The sequence below is a fragment of the Cinclus cinclus genome, chromosome 4 (genome assembly GCF_963662255.1).
Source record: "Cinclus cinclus chromosome 4, bCinCin1.1, whole genome shotgun sequence".
Classification (NCBI taxonomy): Eukaryota; Metazoa; Chordata; class Aves; order Passeriformes; family Cinclidae; genus Cinclus; species Cinclus cinclus.
The window spans coordinates 64,376,631-64,397,611 of record NC_085049.1 but is presented as its reverse complement, the minus strand read 5'-3'; the positions used below and the strand labels follow the sequence as shown (position 1 = coordinate 64,397,611).

Sequence of the window (20,981 nt, the reverse complement as noted above, 5' to 3'; positions counted from 1 at the left end):
GTCTCCATAGAAACTTACATCACAAATCAAGCTCACCTTAAAAGTCTTGTTACCCCATTGCCATCACCTTACTTTACCTTTGTGCATAGATCTCTCCCTCTCTCTTGCTACCATCCCCATTGGGTCTAAATACATGTGATACACTTACTGTCCTATTTTATACTTGCCAGAACTAGAGGTCATCAAACTGCTTTAATAACAATACTTACAGCTATTTTGCAACAAGTGATACTTTAATGAAAACTATACCAAAAAAAAAAACAAACCCCAAGTTACTGAACACAACCAGTGCTTCTACAGGCCACTCCATTACCAAATGGTAATTTAAATGCATTACAGGAAATAAACTTACAGATGTGCAATAGTGACAAACTGAAAGAAAGAATACATTTAAACCACCACGGCTTGTTAATCACGTGGAAGCTCTCCACAATTTAATGTAGCAATTCAACCATGGTGCACTGAAAGTAAAGCTTCAATAATCTGCAGAGAAACATGGCAGGTAATTTAATACTACAGAGGAGTAAGTCTAATAAAACTGCAGTGGCCTATATGTAAAGGAGGTATTTCTCTGTTTCTTAAGATAAGCTGAACCTGGAGTTCAGTCTCAGTGGCACAGTATGTCCTGGGACTAAGCATTGGTTTAGTACAAAAGGGCCAAGAAACACCTTTGCTGACTGGCTCGACTTCCAGAAACACCTCTTTGAAGGCACTACACACTAATAGAAAACCAGGTAACTTTAGTTTATGAATAGCAAAAACTTCAAGGACTAATTCTGGCACTTGTATTTCAGGTACACCCATAAGCCTCCTGTTTCCATTAGTTTGACATCTCTCAACATCTACCATCAGCCAGGAATATCCTAGTTAAATCATCTGGAAGACAGCAGTTACATGCTGACAGACCTTGCCCTAATTAGCTATTTAAATTAGTTGAAAACTACAGTATTATAACGAGAAAAAGCAACATTAAAAAAAGAACCCTTTAATCAATATAAAACCAAATCACCTTTCACTTTGCTGCTGCAGAAGTGCAAGGGTATTTCAGGTAATCTGGCAAATATGTTTGCCTTTAAATCAGTTTCAGAATATCCTTTGTCTTCGGGGAAGGGATTAAACAGCACTAAATTCTATATACACCAGAAGAGATTTTTTTTCACTTCTACAGTTCTTGCTTTGTTTCTTGGTCTTCAAAATGGATACTAACACCTACTAAGTCACATATGACATTAAAGTGACTGCAAGTACCTTAAGGTCTTGCCTGGTTGCCAGCAGCTCAGACTCTTTCCCATAAAGATCCAGCTGCAGCTTCTCCATGTTTTCTTTATGTTTATCATGGGCCTTCTGTAAGTCTGCTAGCTTGCCTTTCTCTGCTTTAAGCTCCTGTGCTGACAAAATAGACTGCTGTTTGTAGTTTATTCTCCAGCTCTGCCTGAAACACAAGCATAGAAAGTTTTAGTTGAAGTTACAGACAGTAAAGTTAGCTTAAGCATTTCAATGAAAATGCTTCTATTGCAAAAAGAGAATTTTGTTCTTCTCGTGGAATAACAGTTCAGTAATTTGATATTTGTGATTTTACAGTAACATTTTTAACTAATTTAAAAAAAACAAAATTTAATTCATGACAAAAGACTAAGTGAAACACATTATGAGCCGAACATTAAAAACTGGAATAATGTTTCCAAGTATGCTGGTTTTGGCTGAGGTAGAATTTTCTTCATAGTAGTTAGTATGGGGGCTGTGTTTTGGATTTGTGGTGGGAACAGCGTTGATCTTACAGGGATGCTTTAGCTACTGCTTAGCAGCACTCACACAGAGCAAGGCCTTTCCTGCTTCTCACACAATCCCACCAGCAAGAAATCTGGAGGCACATAAGAATTTGGAGAGGCTACAGCCAGGACAGCTGATCCCACTGACCAAAGGGATATTCCACACCATATGACATAATGCCCAGCATATGGAGCTGGCAGAAGAAGAAAGGGGAAGGAGTTTGGAGTGATGGTGTTTGTCTTCCCAAGTCACCAAGCAGCTCTGTGGTGCTGAGTTTGCTGAGTTGATGGCTGGGTTAAACACAACACCAAGACCTAATGTTTCCACAGGCTGTCTAAAGCACAAATATGAACATGTAGCATTGGGCAGACAAAGTTGGAGCCACATTTAACAGTGCATGGCACACAGCACAACATTCTCTAATTTTCTAAGCCATTTGAACACTTTCCATTATGTTTATGAGTTTCATACTGTCACTCAGATAAATTCTTTTGGTATAATATGAGAAGACTTGGTTTAATACTGCCATGAGCATTTTAAAACACTGCAGAGTTTGTCTGAAAACACTTCTGCAAAATTCTACTGCTTTACAAGAAAATGGCAGCTCTTGCTTTGCTCCTGAAGCAGGAAACCCACATTCAAACTACCTTATTCCTTTATTAAAAATTCAATTCCTATGGAACTCCTATTTCAGCACTGTTTCTTTTCATTATTGCTGTTGATGTTGTTTCTACCTCCAACAGGGATCAAAAGATCTCACTTCCACATCCTGACCTTATCATTTCAAGAAGACTACAGCAAACAGAGTTTATCACAAAGTTATTTACATATAAGCTTCAGTATTTATCAGAGGAATTTACATTCATTTTCTTATAAGAGTAAGAAAGGACAGTCTACCTTTTCTAAAAGGGCAGTTTTTAATTCAGCTTGCAGTGTCTCACTGTGTTTTTTCTTCTGCTCAAAAGATTCCTTTAACTCTCTCAGCTTTCCCTGGAGATGTTGCTCACTTTTTTTCTTTTTTCCTTCAGAAGACCCTGGATTTCCAGTACTTGTGCTCTTGCTGAATCAAGGTCTATAGACAACTGCTTAGAAATCTATATTCAAAAATATTAAGTAACTGTATATAATTTAAATTCAAATCACTATTTGTACATGCTGCTCACAGAATCAGACCATCCCACAGTGCCACTGCTGTTTCAGAGCTATGCGGTTGAACACTGGTAAGCACATTTTAAGAACTACCATAACACATTAAAATAATCTCTTATTCCAATTTTACTACCCAGAGATCAACAGCAGTCTTTTTTATCCATTCTAAATTAAGATCAGGCAACTTTTCTCACACCAGCAGTGATGTGGGCTCTCCTGCTGCCAACTGCAGCATACACCAAGCTCATCCTTCTGCACTTTCCACTGAGCACCACAGCACTTCAGCTGAACAAGTGAGGAGCTAAGGAAATAGCAGCAATAGTCACAGAGCAATTACCATCACACCTGCACACCCCCAAACCTCTTTCAGACAGTAAGTATCCATCACAGTCTATCAAACTATGTCCACTGATCAAATCTTTTCTGATTCCTTTAGGGAACAGAAGATGCCTTGGGTAAAGAAATCCATGAAAGCAGACGTGTCCTTCAGGCTGCCAGCTGCACTGCATGGTCTGAATGCTCATCTTTGAAAAAGAAGTACATTTGGTCCTTATGTAGTCACAAGCAAGTGGCTTGCACAAGTTTGAAAAAGCAATGAAATCCTTAAAGGATGTCTGAAAATGTCCTGTCAACTACACTGAGAACATACTGCATAAGCCAGAGAATAAAATAGATCTAAGGATATGAAATAACAACCTTCATTGTATGGAAATACAAAAGAAAATGGGGACACAGCAACGCCAAGGAACCGTTTCACTAATGAAAAAGCCTGAAGGGCTAAAATCCCCTCCTACGGTATGTGGAGCACAGAAAACTAAGACTAAAACCTGTATTTTAAAGCTTCACATTACCAACTAGGGAAGTTTTAGTATCACCTTATTTCAGTCCCAAAGATAGTGTACAACTTGAGAATTGAGACATCTTTATCTCTCATCAGTCCCAGCAGATGAGACTGAAATTCAATCTTTTAAACATTTATTATTATTGATTTTTAGATTTTTGAAATTAAGCAGACAACTCACCCCCTCCTTTTTCTCCAGTGAGTTTTTCAATTCATTCCTCTCTTTAGCTACAGACTCTGTTTGTATCTGAAGTTGGTGTTTTAATTCTTGGCAAGATTTTTCCTAAAAAACATAAGGAAATATTCCCGTTAGTTTCTAAGACCGTGTATGGAGTATTTTTGCACAAGTTGTAAATCCTTAAAAATACTGCTTTCATTTTCAATGAAAAATCTTACCTTCTCAACTGCAGACATTTTCAGCTCAAAACCTCTCAAAACTTCAAGTGGCAAATCTAAGCCACACTTTAGACACTCTGTACTAACAAACTCAGCCAGGTGCCAGAGTTGTTCTGATTAGGGATAGTCTCCCTGTTTGAAGCTGTGGTTGGGACCCCTTTCTCCTTCTTAATGAATTAGTAGGCTCATTGGTCTCCTCAGGAACTATAATTCCCTCACATTCTAAAACTCACAAGCAAGTATATTTGCAAACCTCCATGCATATGCAACCATATGTTAAGCCCAAATACTACACATTTAAGACAGTGGAGAGCCTCCAAAAGACTACAGAACCAGAAGCAGACTACTGGTTCTGGACTACTATCTTTAAGTCTAAACTGGGGAGAAAATCCTTCAAGCTTTTAGGAGAAAAAAAACCTTTAAACAGCAGTAACTAAGAAAAGCAAATGAAAGAGTTTTTCTTCACCAGGTGAATGAGTAAGAGAAAAATGCTCTTTTTAACTAGAAGCAGATTTTTTTTTTTTTAGATCAGAATAAAAACAGGTCTGAATGGGTTCTGGAAAATGGTGACATGTAAGATGAGAAGGTATGAGAAAGACAGCCCTTGCCATGAGGACTGAGACAAGGGTGTCAGAACAACTGTATTCATATAGTGCCCACTCATATCACCAAGGCAGAAGAGGTAAGAAAAAGGTATATTTTAACCCTGGTAATAGTTTACTTTCTTTACCATAACAGATTGCTCTGGTAGTCAAGCACTGGTTATACTGTCACTTTTAAGACCTTTCTGAAATTCAAATAGTTCTAGTACTCCAATAATACTTTAAGCTAGGCATTCCCCAAATGACAGATGATGTTACTCTCTCTATGTCCAGTATGCAGATTTCCAGTATGTCCAGACAAGGGCACAGGATGTTCTATGGGCAAAGACTTCAGTAAGGAAATTAGAATGGCCTCAGAAAAATAACTTCTTCAATGCAACAACGTTTTTGGAAAGGTTCTAAAAGTTGGTATTGTTATAATACGGTTTATGAATTTTTTAAAAGGGGGACATTTGCCATCAAATTGTTTCACCACTTTGTCATCTCCATTTAGTTTTTTCACTATGTCAAAGGCATGCAGCAAGAAGAAAGGATCCTCTTATGTGATATGACTGATGTTTACTACTGTAAATATCCAGGTAAAAATGTAAGGTGGGAAACACGTATGAACTACTAAAACTAACAATTTGGTTTTCCTTACAGTAATAAATTTTCGTGCATTGCCATCGTATGTACACTGTTTTCAAGAAGAAAGCAAAGTCATTTTATCAGAATGTATATACACTGAACTTAATGCCTAATTAAAGAACCTACTGACCATTTCTGCCATAACTGTTTTTCCTTTTTTAATTTCTTTTTCTAATTCCTCCTTTCTTTTTTTGAAGGATTCAGAGCTTTTTGAGAGCTTCTCTTTGGTATCTGTAAGGTCCTTTAATAGAGTGTCCTTCTCTAATTTCACTTGTTGCAGCTCTGATGTGGCTGCTTGCATTTTACAATCAAGTTCCTTGAGCTGTTTACTTGTATCTTGATTTGATTTCTCAAGATTTTGTTTGAGACTGGCCTTTTCTGCCTCCTGCTTTGAAATTTGTTGGTTCGCTTGGTCAAGGGCCTCAGATTTCTTCTGCAAATCCAGTTGAGCATTAGACATCCTGCAAATACGAAAGGATAAAACATACTATTTAGATTTTCTTTTTCACAGGTTCTTTTGTATCCTTAAATGTCTCTATTTTTATCCATGGGCATTACATCCAGTTAAGATGAGACAGCAACTTCAGAAACTAATTTTGAGATGGTTCTTTCTTCCTCAATCATAATGAACAGAAACTACCCCTTTGCTGCTTATGGATAAATTGAAAATTTGTATTTGAAAATGGTTACAGAGCTATGGATATTTAAAGATGGACCTCACTACATCAAACTGTTCAGATACTTAGCTGACAACAAGCACAGTGAATAAAATGAAGAAGTGTAGTGAATCACAGCAGTCAGTGATTCCTGTGAGACAACATGGCAGATGGAGTGAAAGGCAACACGTGGGCGATAACACAATTCTTGTAGCAGAGGGGACACAGCACTTATTTATGACTTTATGAAATCACAGGAGAGAAGCAGAAAATTTCAACTCTAGTCCAAACTACCCCAGTGTTATGACTGACTTTGAAAAATACTATAAGACAGGAAATGCATACGCTTCTCTTGCTGCTTCAAGTTGTTTACTCAGTTCTGCTGTCCGGAGCTCTAATTCTTTAGACTGATGTCGCTGCTGCTGTAACTCCTGAAGAGCTTGGTCTTTACTTGCTCTAGCATCAAGAATGTCACCTTCAAGTTTCTGAGAGAGAAAAATAAGTAGATAGAGCCATCAGAACACGGCCAACAAAAGAAAAATAGCAAAAAAATCCTAAGTCATCTAGTCTATGTGTAGCATTAACTGTAGAAAGCAGTTACAACTCTCACGCATCATCTATCTGTTTCATTACTTTGCAATTTATCTTTCACTATTTAGTCCCTGCTAATCACTTGCTTCTCCAGAACTGAACTATTTTGGTAAAACATTCTGAAAGCATCTTTAAATTAAAGGCCAAGCAGGCATTTTACTGCAAAGTAATAGATAAAAAGCTTTACAGCAAAAGCAAAGGCACAACGTACAGCAGTGAGGAAATTTTATGTTTGCCTAGAAGAGGTTTTTTTCTGTTTTTTTTCTAAAGCTACTTTTTCACACATATGGAGTATAAAGAACACAGGAGCCTTCAGCAAATGGGCACTGTTTAGACTCTTCAACATACTGGCTGTTTTATAGGCACTTCTGCTTTCACACAGAGACCATAAAACAAAGCAGCCAAGTTTCTCAAAAAAATTTCCTGAAAGCTTTTTGTTTTCTAATTTTTTTTAATGCCGCACATTCAACTGGAATAATCTCAAAGAATGGTGATGATGCCAAGATTTTACACAGATTTGTATTCCTGTTGACAGCATCAACAATTCTGCTCAGTTTCACACTTAAGCAACCAGGAACCTCATAAAATCATATGCAAGCAAGCTCTGTATTTCTCCCCAGCATCTGTATATATTGGCAACTTGTGAAACTTCAGCAAAAGAATGAAAACTAAAAACACAAATCAAAGTGGGCAAGGAAAATACCAAGTGTTCGAAATAAGAGATGGAAGAACAAAATGATGATGCTGATAATGAAATGCATGACAGCTTTAATTTTTAACAGCATTGGATTTAAAATTTCATACATGGAAAACAATCTTTGTTCTCTTCTATAGAGCACAAAAGCTAGGAAAAACACTCAACTGAGTCTTGAGCATACAGACTACTAACCTCCCTCAGAACAGACAGACAGCACTGCAAAACCAGTTTGGCATTGCTCCCCTGATCCCTGTATCTTATGCTTTTGTGTGCTATGAATTTTGACTACCAAGTATTTTTAAAAAAATACTCAACAAAGGTCAAAGCCCAAATTTTAAAGCTTTCAAGCTTTAGGACTAATCCATGTCCTTAACTGAAAATGTTAGTATATCAGAACATCAAAAATGTCTGCAAACCTTCTGTCAGATTTACGTGGACTTTAAAATAAAATCTGATTTCACAACTGGAATGCAAAACTCCAGATCAAGTTAAGAGATGAAATAGTGATAAATGAATCGTTCTAAAAAGCCTACTGAAAGGCTTCAGAAATAAATTAAGCCAGACAGGCAGTGTTAAGCAGTGCTAGCCAATGCAACACATATTCCCTGCTACTATTTGTAAAGTGTTTAAATTCAAACTTGAAAACTCTGATTTCGGGATATATTCACGTTCCCTCACATAAAAATTTCCAGGTAGCAGAAAGGTTGGTAGAAGCACACAAACAGGAAAATGACAGTATAGTGGCAGTGTCGTAGGCCTTTCTTCTTAATGTGATTAAGTGTAATTAGTGAGAAAGAAAACCCACAAAAGTGATATTGATATAATCCTTCCCCCCTAATTTGAGCACAGCTTTTACCACATGCTGCCTAACAGCAGAGATCAGCTTCTGTAAGTCCAGATACTGTGCTCGATACTAACCTTAAGTTGTGCCTCTAGTTCTTCAGTTTTCTGTTCTAAAGAAAGGCATTTTTCTTTGTGCTCTTTAAGATTGGCTTCCAGCTGAGTACAGTATTCCTGCTTGTCATTCAGCTTAGCTGTAACCTGATCCAACTGAGCGCTGACCTTATTTAACTCCTGGGTAAAACAAAAATACAAAGGTTGTTACTTCTTAAATAATTTAAAAAATTACTAATGTCATACATGCTTTAAATGATCTAATATGTCCAAATTAAAAAGCCAAATAATGTTGTTTTGTTTTTTTTTTTTTTTATTCTGAGGGGTAGGAAATTTAAAGGAGAAACACAAACACATGCACAAATTCCCTCTGTTTCACTGAAAAAAAAAATTTTAAAGCCTACGTATTGTCTCAAACCTTACAGGCTCTGGGCTAAATGTTAACAAAGGTGTTTCAAGTTGTAGATGAAAGAGGAACTGTAGGTAATAAAGGCACTAGATCCTCAAATTACTACAACAGTAACTAGAAAATAACATTCAAAAACCTAGATAGTATTTTTTATGTCTTTGTTTGTCATGAAATCAACCATCAAAGAGTAAAGTATGGCAATGCTCAGTTCTCCACATACCAGAAATTATTTGAAAACATTTTGTTCAACACAAAACACAAATTCTGCAAGAGGCATAAGCACATTCACTTAGTGACCACTATGATGAGAGCTACATCAAAGTTCACTGCTCTCCGACCAAGCTGATGTATTTAGTTATTAATTAGTTATTTAATGCCTGCAAAAAGTTGTCTCCTGTTTAGAGCAAACAATTATATTCCCATTGTACAAAATGGTACCATATTAACATGTGCTGGATGTTTCCAGGAAGACCACAGCAGCACTGATTTTAACTATGCAAATATTTGATTTGACTGTAAAATGCTTCACGAGGATTAAAACACATTAAAAACCATGTAATTTTATCACCAGCCTTTTAAGTTTTTATGTCAGCTGACACACAGAGAATTATTTCTGAACACCAGCAGCTGATACGAAATTTATCTGAGTCAGCAATAGAGTTAAGAGTTTTTGCTTCTACTGAGTGTGTTCTACAATCTTTTCTTCATAGCATACACACAGGAATTGAATAGTACTTCCAGAATACCTAAGGAAAGCTTAGATTCTGAACGATAACCCTGCAGCAAGGAGTGGATTCCCAAGTAAATTCCTTGCACTGCAAAATGTATCTGCTACAGAGCAGCAAAAGTAAATGAGTGCATACCACATGGTTCAAATATTCTAAACTGTCATTTCCCAATGCTTATTAATATGTTTATTGAGTTTGTAAGCAGACTTTTATTAGACTTTTAAGCAGTTTTTAGGTAACATAGAAACTTTATGTGTCACTTAATACCTGTTGTTTATCTTGCAGTGCATTCTGGGCAGTGTCCAGATGGTTCTGTAGATCTGCTCTCTGAGCAGCTTTTGATGCTTCTGCTGAAAGTAGCAATTCAGTCTTTGCTTTTACCTGAAAGACAAATTGTATTTCACTAAAACCTCTGTTTTACCATAGCTCACTCTAATTTTTTGATAGCCATCAGTAAGTTTAATAGTAAAATCATCAGTATTCATGTGTTAGTGTATGTATCTCCTTGTACAAAAATGCACCTTTTCCCAAATGGGAAATCACAACCAGAATTTTTCATCACCCTAAAACACAGAGATCCATTACCTGCACATCAAGTTGTGATACTTTCTCTTTACTTTCATTTAACTGACTGGTCAGTTCAGTGATGTTTGTTTCCAGGGAAAGCACACGATCTTGAGCAGCTCTTAGGTGAGCCTTTTGTTCCTGCACTTGCTCATGCAAATTCTCTTGGGCTTGTTTATGACTTTCTGATTGATTCTTCAGCTTCTCTGTCAGCTGAGTTACCTGCAGTGGAAAAAAAAAAAGAATGTGAGAAGACTGGAACAGCATGTCCAAGGAAGTAAAAATTTTATTTTAGTGTATCTTATTATGTCTCTGAAGACTCAATGCTATCACATTTCTTTTCCTGAACTATTACAGTAAAGCTATATTGTACACAACACCAAACTTTAAATAGGTTACCAACTAAAATAGAAGCAAAAAGGAATTGTCAATTTGGCCTTAATGTAACAGAAACAAAACACTAAGGGGACAATACATGCAGGCTAAACTGAATTTTGGTGCTGAAAGCAGCAATCAATCCTCTTTTTAAAATGAGTGAAACAAATATATATGTATTAATTTATATATAGTTTTTAAAAAGTATACACATGTACAAATAGATATATAAAGTTACATAGTTAAAATATATATATAATATAACTATTTGTAAGTACATATTACTAGCAGATGTACAAATGAAATATCTAGGAATTCCTTTCCCTATGCTCACAGCATGGAAGTCAGCAAAACACAAGTCATGTGAAATTTACAGAAAGTTCTCTAAAGTAAGTTTTAAAGAAATGGAACAGCATAGAAAAGATTAGCATCTGATGAGATAGGAAAGAAAAGGAAACAAGCTTCAGTAATGAGAATGAATGGAAAGAAACAGATCCCGAAGTTCTTACCTGTATTTGTAATGCATGGTTTTTCTCTTGTAGCTGGTTAAGAACCGCGGCTTCTCCTTCACCAGCTTGAATTTTTGCATATAAGTCCTCTCTTTCCTTTTCTAGCAGAGAGATGTTGTCTTTACTTTTTTGAAGCAAAGCCTCAAGATTTTGAATTTTTTGGTCCTTATCTCCAATTTGTCGTAGTACTTGCTCCAGATCATTCTAGACAAGAGCACAATAACATTTAATTATAAGGATATTAAAAGTTGGGCCTAATGCATAACATCCATAATTTATCCATAATGATAAATTTATCAAACACTTTCTGTATATTCTATTCCAGATTTATAAGTTAATTTATTTGAACTAATATAATTCCTGCAAGTCACTTTTAGTATGAAAAAGTATTTAGCAAGTATTTAGTACCCACTTTAACATGAGGATATATAACTACATTACCTGGGCTTCTCGTAGTTTTGCTGTGGTATTTTGTTGAAGTGTCTGCTGCTCCTGGTGCTGCTGCTTTGCCTTTTCTAATTGATGTTGCAATTCTGTGGAATTTGCTGCTTTTTCCTTTAGCTAAAAAAACCCCCAAAACCAAACACCAAACAAACCAACTAGTGAGTGAAAAAGAAGCACAACTCAGTATGCTAGTTGTAATCAATGTTCACTCTAACTATAAAATATTTTAATGTAAACATTGATATTTAAAAACTTGTATAAAAACAAAAATCTGTAACACTAGATCAAAATCTAATCAAAGTATTCATTACAATTAATCGGTGAGATTCTATATCACAAGTGAGAACTATAAAACAATTATCAGACACATGTAATTTAGCTCTCAAGCTAAAACATAAGAAATTTTTAGTATGCTTTTTTGCAATAGTTGTTAAGATGTAACACAACTGATAATACAGATACTTGTAAAAAAACACTATTATTACTTTTTTTTTCAAATTCAGTAGCAACTGTCAGTCATTATTTTAGTAGCAACTTCAGTTTAGCAGTCTCTCCACTTCTATACTAGTCAAGGCTTTGCAAATTAGCTACAGAAAAGTTTAAAGCTTTAACAACATACCACTCAAGATACTTGGCCAATCCCCCTACAGCCAGCAGAAAATCAGCAACATATACAAGATATTCATTAAAACAAATAAAAATTAATGAAACAAGTGTTTTCTGCCCATCCACCCCACACTGATTATTAACCACCATTGACCTGCTGTGCCATGCTCACTTTTTCTTCATGTAGTGCTTTTTCTTAAAACAATACCTACACACAAAACTAACCATATGGGCCTATGTGCACCTAAGTAACTTTTTCACATGACCCTCAGACAAAGATCCTAAGTGCAAAATGCACAACTTTCGTTCATTTGTTAAGCACCACAAACACACATACATCTGTAAAGCCAAGCAGCATCTAAGCAGATCTTGATAATTTTACTGCAAATCCTTGACAGTACTGGTCAAAAGAAACTCCCCTGAGAACAAACTTTATAAAGTGCAGTATCACCACAAGTGTGTGTACAGACATATCACCAGAATCAGAACAAACTATAGAATCTGCATAAAACCCCCTACCTGCTCTTCAGCACGAGACAGTTTTAATTGTAGGTCAGCCACCTGCTGCTCTTTGTCCATCAGTTTCTCACTGGACAGCTGCCTCTGTTCCTTGAGCCGCCCATGCGCTTCCCCTAACTGGCGCTCTGTTTCTAGGAGTTTACTGTGCAACTGCAAAAAAGAGTCATCCACTTTTTCAGTCATTCCTTAGCCAGCAGTGTATAGACTCATTTTGTGCAATGTTCATATGAAGTTTTCATAACCCAGAGCAAAACAAGTCCATGACCTCCTGAAGTCATGTACGTACCTCACACATCTCAGAAACATAAACCGCGCTAAAAAACAGCATCAACTTCACATGCAAGAACAGATATTCAGAAAAGTGGGTTGGAAGGACCCAGAAACATCCTCATTTATCTACAAGAGCCCTTCAAAACAAGTTACAGATTTAAGAGAAAGAGCATGATCCTTCAAAGCATAAAGCCTATTATGTAAAACAGTGATGCTTTGAGCCATCTCGTTTTATCCATTTTATCCAATTCATCAACTGACTCCTGTAGGTCCAGTGGCTGAAGCACCCTGCCTTTACCTGCTCCACTGCCTCCCGCAACATACTGTTCTGCATTGCTAGAATATTAAGAGTGTAATTTTTAGCTTGAGCTGGCTACATCACTGGCATTCATTCTCTGCAGAGAAGAGATATGTGAACAGTCAGTGTAGGGTACATAGCAACATTGGTGGCTTACAGATCAGTACCTTCCAGCAGCAAAGAGTAAGTAGGTGGATGTGCTCTTTCAGCTGGACACAGACCTGCTTCATTATTTTATTAGTTATCAAAATCAGTACTGCAGCATCTTCAAAGTGCAAGGATGGCCTTGTACAATTCACTGTTCTAAAAGCTCTTTTCATAAAATAAGCTTACTCTACGTGAAACTGCCACCATAGGTCCTGGGCTGCCTTCTGCCTTCTTCTATACAAACATGTTCAAGGACACAATGGCCTCTTAACTCAGTGCAAAAGCAGAAAATGGATCAGACCTTGCAGCACAGCAAGAACTTTCTATAGGTTGTAAGAAAGCTATGAATGAAGCTTGCTCCTCTATGCATTTATGTCCAAGGACCTTGAACCATTCACCTTTTAACTCCAGGTCCTCCCTTCAATACCCCTAAACCTTCCTCATGCTTTCCTTAAATCCCTACTAATGTCTATGCAAAAGGCAGCCCAATTTTACTGTTCACTGCAAGTGGTCACTGTTTGACCAACTGGCTGCCTAGCAGAGCAGAAAAAGGAACAGTGATTATGATACCATTATAGTTTCCATGCAGGCATTAAGGGGGGGTGAAGACTCTTTCCTGCTGTCTGTTACCCAAAGAATTTAACACTGAAGAACTTACCACTGAAGTCCTTTGGGCCATCTGTCAAAATTTAGCTCAAGTTATCAAACAATGCAAAAGTTTATAAGGTTTGGAGACAGGGAAATAAATGTATCCATGACTTACCCCCTTAAAAAAATCAAGCTAAATTATCTGTCCAGAACCACAGAAATCATAAGTGAAAAGATGTTTGGCTGGTGGCCAAGATGCTGATTGCTAACAGTGACTGTACAGTTAAGAAAGAGGTAGAAGAAGAGGGAGGACAGGGTGAGGAAAGAGACCAAAATCTCCCCTCCAGTAATGAAGAACATTTGTCTTTTCTTGCAGGATCATCAAATTATAAATATTTCCTCCTCATTAAAAATACAAACAAGAAGTGTAGAAAAAATTCTATTGAAGAAAGGGTTCAACAAGATAACTAGCAACTATTCACAGATATGCTGATACCAGGAGAAAATATTTGGAGACAGGGAAATCAGCAAACAATATTTTACACGAGTTACTTCTATTGCAGGCATGTTTAAGTATTTTTGAAGAACTTTAAGATGACATTTAAGTAAACAGGACCATAAAATCCAGCACTAACCTATGCTACAGAATGCAAAAAACAATCATGAAAAAATATCTAGACTTTGAAAGATACAATCAAGTAGATTCAAGTTTTCTGAACAGAATTTATTAGCAATCAATATTTCTTCGAGTCCATATCCTCCTCCTACTGTTGTGCTGGAACCAACGCTACTGCTGAAGTTTCTTCCATTAAGATCAGTTCTTCCACATCACACAAATTCTCAAATGTACTAACTTAACCAGACATGCACCCATTCAAATGGATTTTGAGATGATGACAAGGTTTCTTAAAAAATGTGATTTGACTAAACAACTATACATACACCTCCATGAACAGAATTCATATTTGAAATGTAAGCTAATGGACTACATGCATAAAAAGGTAATTCCAGTGAAGTACCAAGTGAATAAATATGAAAAATCTAGTCTTTTTGTTACAAAGAAAGGAAAAGATGTTTATGTTTGGCTTTTCTTTTATACCAGGTACAAAGGGTTGTTTTCCTGCACTGTTCTTTTACTATATGATTCTAAAACACATCCTGAAGTCTGGTGGCTTGTTGAAGCTTTCTTGCTTAGGTTGTGTTCTTTTGCAGTGGTATCACCAGAGAATGTGTCATACCTCCATCTCCTTTCATAGGAATCAATTCAGCAATGCTTTACTCACCATCCTTCTCCATTTTCCCACCCCAAAAATCCTTCTTGAAAATGCCTACTCAGGATAAAGACAGATTTCAGCTCAACCTCTTGGCTATGCTTCTGCTGCCCAACCATACTGAGGCAGTTTAACCAAATGCAGGTTCCTATGCATATAACTAAAATCATTATCTCCTCTCACCCTGACAGAAGACTGATGAGAGAAGGAAAGACATTCTGGGGATGTAATACACACATAATCATGGTTTAGCCAAGTCACAGTTCTTCCAAGGTAAACTATACACAAAGAGCTTCCAACCTGATCTGATTCCGATTTTACAAAGGGTTGAAACATTCACTTGAAAATAAAGAAGTTTTAGCAAGATTAAAATGAAGTATGTCATACTAACAAATAAAGATTTTTTATTTTTTTATTTTTTACGTCTTAAGACTGGAGATGCTTACTGACACACAAATATTTCACCAGTCTAACACATTACCCTCCAAAAAATAATAAACTGAATTCAACCGGCCTCAGGTTTCAAAATGCTCAATGTTATATCAAAGTCCTACTTCTCTAAGCCATTTGACTCAGCAGAATAATAGGTTCTGGTAGGGAGGATGTATGCTCTGGGTGCTCTCCCTGCTATCAGCAACATAAAGAGAAGTTGTTTGGGGAGAAACACTAAGGAAGCAATATCAGGATTTCACATTATCTGTTTTTTTCACACTAGGTATTCCCTACTATATTAACTACTCAGTTAAGTAAGTCAAACACTGTTCAGTGTTTGTAATGTACAACCAAGACTCACTTTTCTCAAACGTTCTATGGAGTGGTAAAATACAAGTGCCGGTTAATTACTCTCCTTCAAATAAGGAAATATAAATGCATGTTCATAAGAAATATGTATGTGCAGTTTTTCAAACTTATGAGATGGTTTTAAAGAACCATTCAAATAGGATGGTCTAGGAGGCTTAAGGAAACTTACCTGACTGAGCTCGCTTTGGAGTTGCAGTCCATGCTGCTCTTTTTCCTCCCTCTGCTGCTGGAGCTGTTTACATTCCGCCTTGAGATGCTGGTACTTTATCTCTACTTCGGACAACTCTTCTTTAAGTTTCTGGCTTCCTTCTACCTTCTCACCTAGCTCTGTCTGCAATCTCTGTATCGAGGCTTCAGACGCAGATAACTTTGCCTGAAGCTGTTGACAGTCCAGGTCCTTCTGGTGAAAACTTGCCTGCACATTCTTCATACTCACAGATACTTCATTGTGTTTTTCTTCCAGCTGGGTGTAGTCCTGTTCTTTCTTCAGCAGCTTCTCAGTCAGACTCTAGGAAGAGTTACATAGCAATCAAGTACAATTCTGCTTGCAGCTGTTCAACGTATTATTCAAATTTCTTTCCAAGTGTTGATGCTGAACAGTGAAGAACTTGTTCAAAAACATTATTAAAGAAAATATTAACCTGTACCTTGTATTACACACGTTGGTTCTGGAGCCCATACAGCACAGTTCCAACTGGAAATACTGTTTTTTATATTCTCCCATAAATCCACTTCCTCTTACTCAGAACACCGCACAAACTCTATGTCCGTATCCTGAAAATGAATTTGTTTTCCCTGAATGTTCAAATTAACTTTATTATAACTGCAATTACTTGGGAAAAAGTTGGAAATTTTCAACACCAGCTATCTTCTGGGCTACAGGCCCTTACTGGCCTTTGCAAGGCAAGCCAAGTCCCATAATTTCTGTTCTTTAAAAATTATGAAAAGAGTTCCTGCTGGTTTCAGAGAACTGATCCTATATACTTATATATACACCTCTGTTCTTCTCAGTATAGCTCCTTCTTGCTTGAGACTGTACATGAGCTTGAAAAACTTCGCATCAATACACAGAAATATCTTCCCACATTGAAACTGGATTTTAAATCAATGCTTGTATCAAATGTATTATATTCTACATAGTTGATATATAATGTATACTACCATGAATTAATGGTTCCTCCCTGACAGATTTTTCTGTCTGTACTGTAAAAATTTTTCTGTCTGTACTGTACTGTACTGTCAGCTTGTCTGACAAATTTCTCTTATTGGAAGCTAGTCTTACCTTTTCCAATACTAGGTCCAACTCCTCCAGGGCCAAAATTCTTTAGCTAGCATATTAATTTTTATGGATACCACCTTACAAAAAGCTGCATAAAGAGATGGCTGTAAACTGCTTTAAGTCACTAAAACTGAAAGAGGAAAAGTAGCCCACTGCCACTTCTTCCTACTCCTCAGTGTTTGGCATTAACCTGACATAGTAGAGGACTCTCTCTTAATGTGTGGTTATCTTATCACAGAACCACAAGGTTGGAAGAGACCTTCAAGACCTCTGACCCCAACCCATGCCCTAACACCACAACTAAACCACGGCACCAAGTACCACATCCAGCCTTTTTTTAAACACATCCAGGGATGGTGACTCCATTACGTCCCTGGGCAAACAATTCCAGTACTCGATCACTCTTTCTGTAAAAAACTTTTTTCTAACGTCCAACCTATATTTCCCTTGGTGCAGCTTAAGTCTGTCCTCCCATTCTGTTGGTTGGTGCCTGGAGCAAGAGACCAACCCCCACCTGAGTACAGCCACCTTTCAGGGAGTTGTAGAGAGTGAGGAGGTCACCCCTGAGTCTCCTCATCTCCAGGCTGAACAACCCCAGCTCCCTCAGCCGTTCCTCACAGGGTTTGTGTTCCAAGCCCCTCACCATCCTTGTTGCCTCCTCTGGATGCACTCAAGGGTCTCAACATCCTTCCCAAACTGAGGGGCCAGAACTGGACACAGCACTCAAAGTGTGCCCTCACCAGTGCTGAGTACAGGGGAAGAATGACCTCCCTTCTCCTGCTGGCCACACCATTCCTGATCCAGGCCAGGATGCCATTGGCCTTCTTGGCCACCAGGGCACACTGCTGGCTCATGTTCAGTCGCTGTGCACCAGCACCCCCCAGGTCCCTTCCTGCCTGGGCACTGTCCAGCCACACCATCCCCAGCCTGTAACATTGCAGGAGGTCATTGTAGCCAAAATGCAGGACTCGGGCACTTGGATTTATTAAAATTCATCTTACTGGACTCTGCCCATCCATCCAATCATTCCAAATCTCTCTTGCAGAGCCCTCCTATCCTCCAACAGACTGACACACACTCCCAGCTTAGTGTCATCTGCAAATTTACTAATGAAAGACTCAGTGCCCTCATCCATGTCATCAATAAAAATATTTAACAGAACTGGCCCAACACAGACCCCTGGGGGACAATTGGTGACTGATCCCCAGCTGCATACAGCACCATTCCCCACCACTCTCTGTGCCTGGCCATCCAGCCAGTTCTTAACCCAGCCAAGAGTGCTCCTGTCCAAGCTGTGGGCTGCCAGCTTTTCCAGGAGTGTGATGTGGGAGACAGCATCAAAGGCCTTGCTGAAGTCCAGGTACACAACATCCACAGCCTTTCCTGCATCCACCAGGTGGGTCACTTGGTCGTAAAAGGAGACCAGGTTGGTTAAACACAACCTACCCCTCCTAAACCCATGCTGGCTGGGTCTGATACCCTGGCCATCTTGTAAGTACTGCTTAAAGGCACTCATTGCAAACTGTTCCATTACCTTGCCAGGTACTGACGTCAGGCTAAGAGGTCTATGATTACCAGGATCCTCCTTCCTACCCTTTTTGAGAGTGGGTATGACATTGGCCAGCTTCCAGTCATCTGGAACCTCACCAGTGAGCCAGAACTGTTAAATGATGGAGAGCAGCTTTGCAAGCTCATCTGCCAGCTCCCTCATCACCTTGGGATGGATCCCATCTGGTCCCATAGATTTATCAACATCTAAGCATCTCAGCCATTCTCTGACTGCCTCCTCCTGGATAACAGGGGGACCATTCTGCTCCCATCTAACAACCCAGGATGACAAGTCATCTCCATCTTCCCACTAAAGAGGCAAAGAAGGCATTAAGCACTTCTGCCTTCTCATCTGCACTTACCAAGTTCCTTTCCTCATCCAATAGAAAACAAAGGTTGGTTTTACCCTTCCTTTTGCTATTAATACCTTTGTAAAAACAATTTTTATTATCCTTTACAAAAGTTACCAAATTAAGTTTGAACTGAGCTTTGGACTCCCTTAAATACTTCCTTGTGCATCAATCTGTTTCATTCCACATTGGTAATGAAATACCAACACACTCAGGAAAGGGGTCTATACTGTATAGCAACACTTCTGCCAAAAGCCTGATTCATTGTTGCTGGTCTGTGGAAAATTACAGCATGACAATTCTTACCTTCCCAGTTCCACACCTGATTTAGTGAGACAGAGTCATCCTGCTAAAGGTAGTTTCATTTACCAAATTTTAATTTCACCTTCTTATATTTTTTGCAAATGCTTTCATATTAGTTTACATTAAATACACTCTGTTTGGTCCCTGTCCTTTCCTATTTTCCAAAACTGACAAAGCTCCCGGTAAATGCATGTATGTAATGTCCAGTTCATACACAGTGTTACATGCAACATAATACAGTACACATCTTTGTCCTTGTTTCCTGTCATCCTTTACTTCCATTTTTACCCCCACAATACATGACTTTTAAACACAAATACAAAACACAGCAAGCTCAAAGAGTGCTGATAACAGCTCTCAAAGAAAAAAAATTGAGAAGTTTCTGGAATTAGTTTCCATTTTCTACCACTCACGATACCAGTAAATGGCCAGAAAAATATGATAGAAGTACAATCTAAAAGCTAAGAAACTGGAAAACCAATAAAGAGAGCTCAGAATATCATTCAAATTATGATTTTTAAGCAACTGTATTATTTCCAGGGATACTACTTTTAATGTGTGAGATGGCAACTCTGCTTAATGATAGGTAAGCATAAACTGCAGCAATTAAAAATTTGCAGTCATAATAACCTAAAGCATTTCAGTTGTAGGATATGAGGATAATTAAAATATGGTGTTTGTTTGCACATTATAATAGTCCAATTTTTAAACAAAACGGCAAAGGAATTCTCAACTTCTGTAAGAAGTTAGTCTTCAGTGCTTTCAAAGGCAATATGTGATGTACTTCCATTTTAATGTGAGCTGACAAGCACAGGAAATAATAGCAGTCTCACCTGATTCATCTGTTCTAGCTCTTTGACTGAACTTTGAAGTTTTTGCAGCTCCTGAACATACACAGCTACCTCTTGAGGTCCTTTGGCAAGTTCAGCTTTTAATTGGTTAATGGTAGCCTGAAAAGACAAACAGAAAAATCCACATTTAAAACAAAACTTTGCATGCATAGTCCAACAAATGCAAGATGTCTAGTAGCAAAATAAAAATAAATTTTCTATACAAATAAAAAGCCTAAGGGAAAAAAAAAATCACCAGTAAACTAAGTTCAGAGCACCATCAGAAGTATCACTGAGTGCAATTTCCCAGCTGAGATAAATTTATGTCTTATTTTGGAAGAATGAAAATCTGACCCAGTCCAATAGCAAATGCCAGGTTGAATCCAAAACTGATGAAAATCATAGCAGATTATCCATTAATTATCACAGTTCTAGCCAAAGGTGAAACCTTTCCAAGTCATTGCAAAATCTTGGCCACTCTAGGAAGGGAAATGTGCTGGAAAAGGCTCTAGAAACAAGCCTGGCATTTGATGCAAACTTGGTGTGTGACTTTTGGACACATCAGCCCTGCAGGTCAGCATAATCAGAGGAACAATACTACCCCATTAAACAGGATCAGTGCAGAACAGAACTTATCAATGACTACACAGTATTTGAATACAAATGAAAGAAAACAAGGAAAGTACTTTAGGGCATGGCTGCCATGAAACATGTTGTGTATTAATGCACTCATTTCAAACACACTGTATAGTAGTGACCTTTATAAAGAAGTTTTCTTTCCTATTGTTCTCATAAGCAGAGATTTCAGCATAAATGCATAAATACTGAATTCAAAAGTGAACTAAAGCAGAAGTAATAGACAATAACCACCCAATTTACAACCTTCCTACAGAAAAAGGAACAGCAAAGAGAGCATAAG

The 20,981-nt window shown here is 37.8% G+C and overlaps 1 protein-coding gene across 1 annotated transcript in view; it reads right to left on the bottom strand.

Annotated features, from left to right (window-relative positions):
- Positions 1-20,981, bottom strand: part of EEA1 (early endosome antigen 1) — a 63,007-nt gene that overhangs the window by 11,560 nt on the left and 30,466 nt on the right. The window contains 15 exon segments of the mRNA XM_062492380.1: positions 1,249-1,407; positions 1,409-1,432; positions 2,668-2,787; positions 2,790-2,864; positions 3,942-4,043; positions 5,516-5,846; positions 6,387-6,526; positions 8,248-8,403; positions 9,628-9,741; positions 9,946-10,146; positions 10,809-11,012; positions 11,250-11,369; positions 12,378-12,527; positions 15,922-16,260; positions 20,066-20,182. Of these exon segments, the coding sequence (XP_062348364.1) occupies positions 1,249-1,407; positions 1,409-1,432; positions 2,668-2,787; positions 2,790-2,864; positions 3,942-4,043; positions 5,516-5,846; positions 6,387-6,526; positions 8,248-8,403; positions 9,628-9,741; positions 9,946-10,146; positions 10,809-11,012; positions 11,250-11,369; positions 12,378-12,527; positions 15,922-16,260; positions 20,066-20,182 (2,352 nt within the window).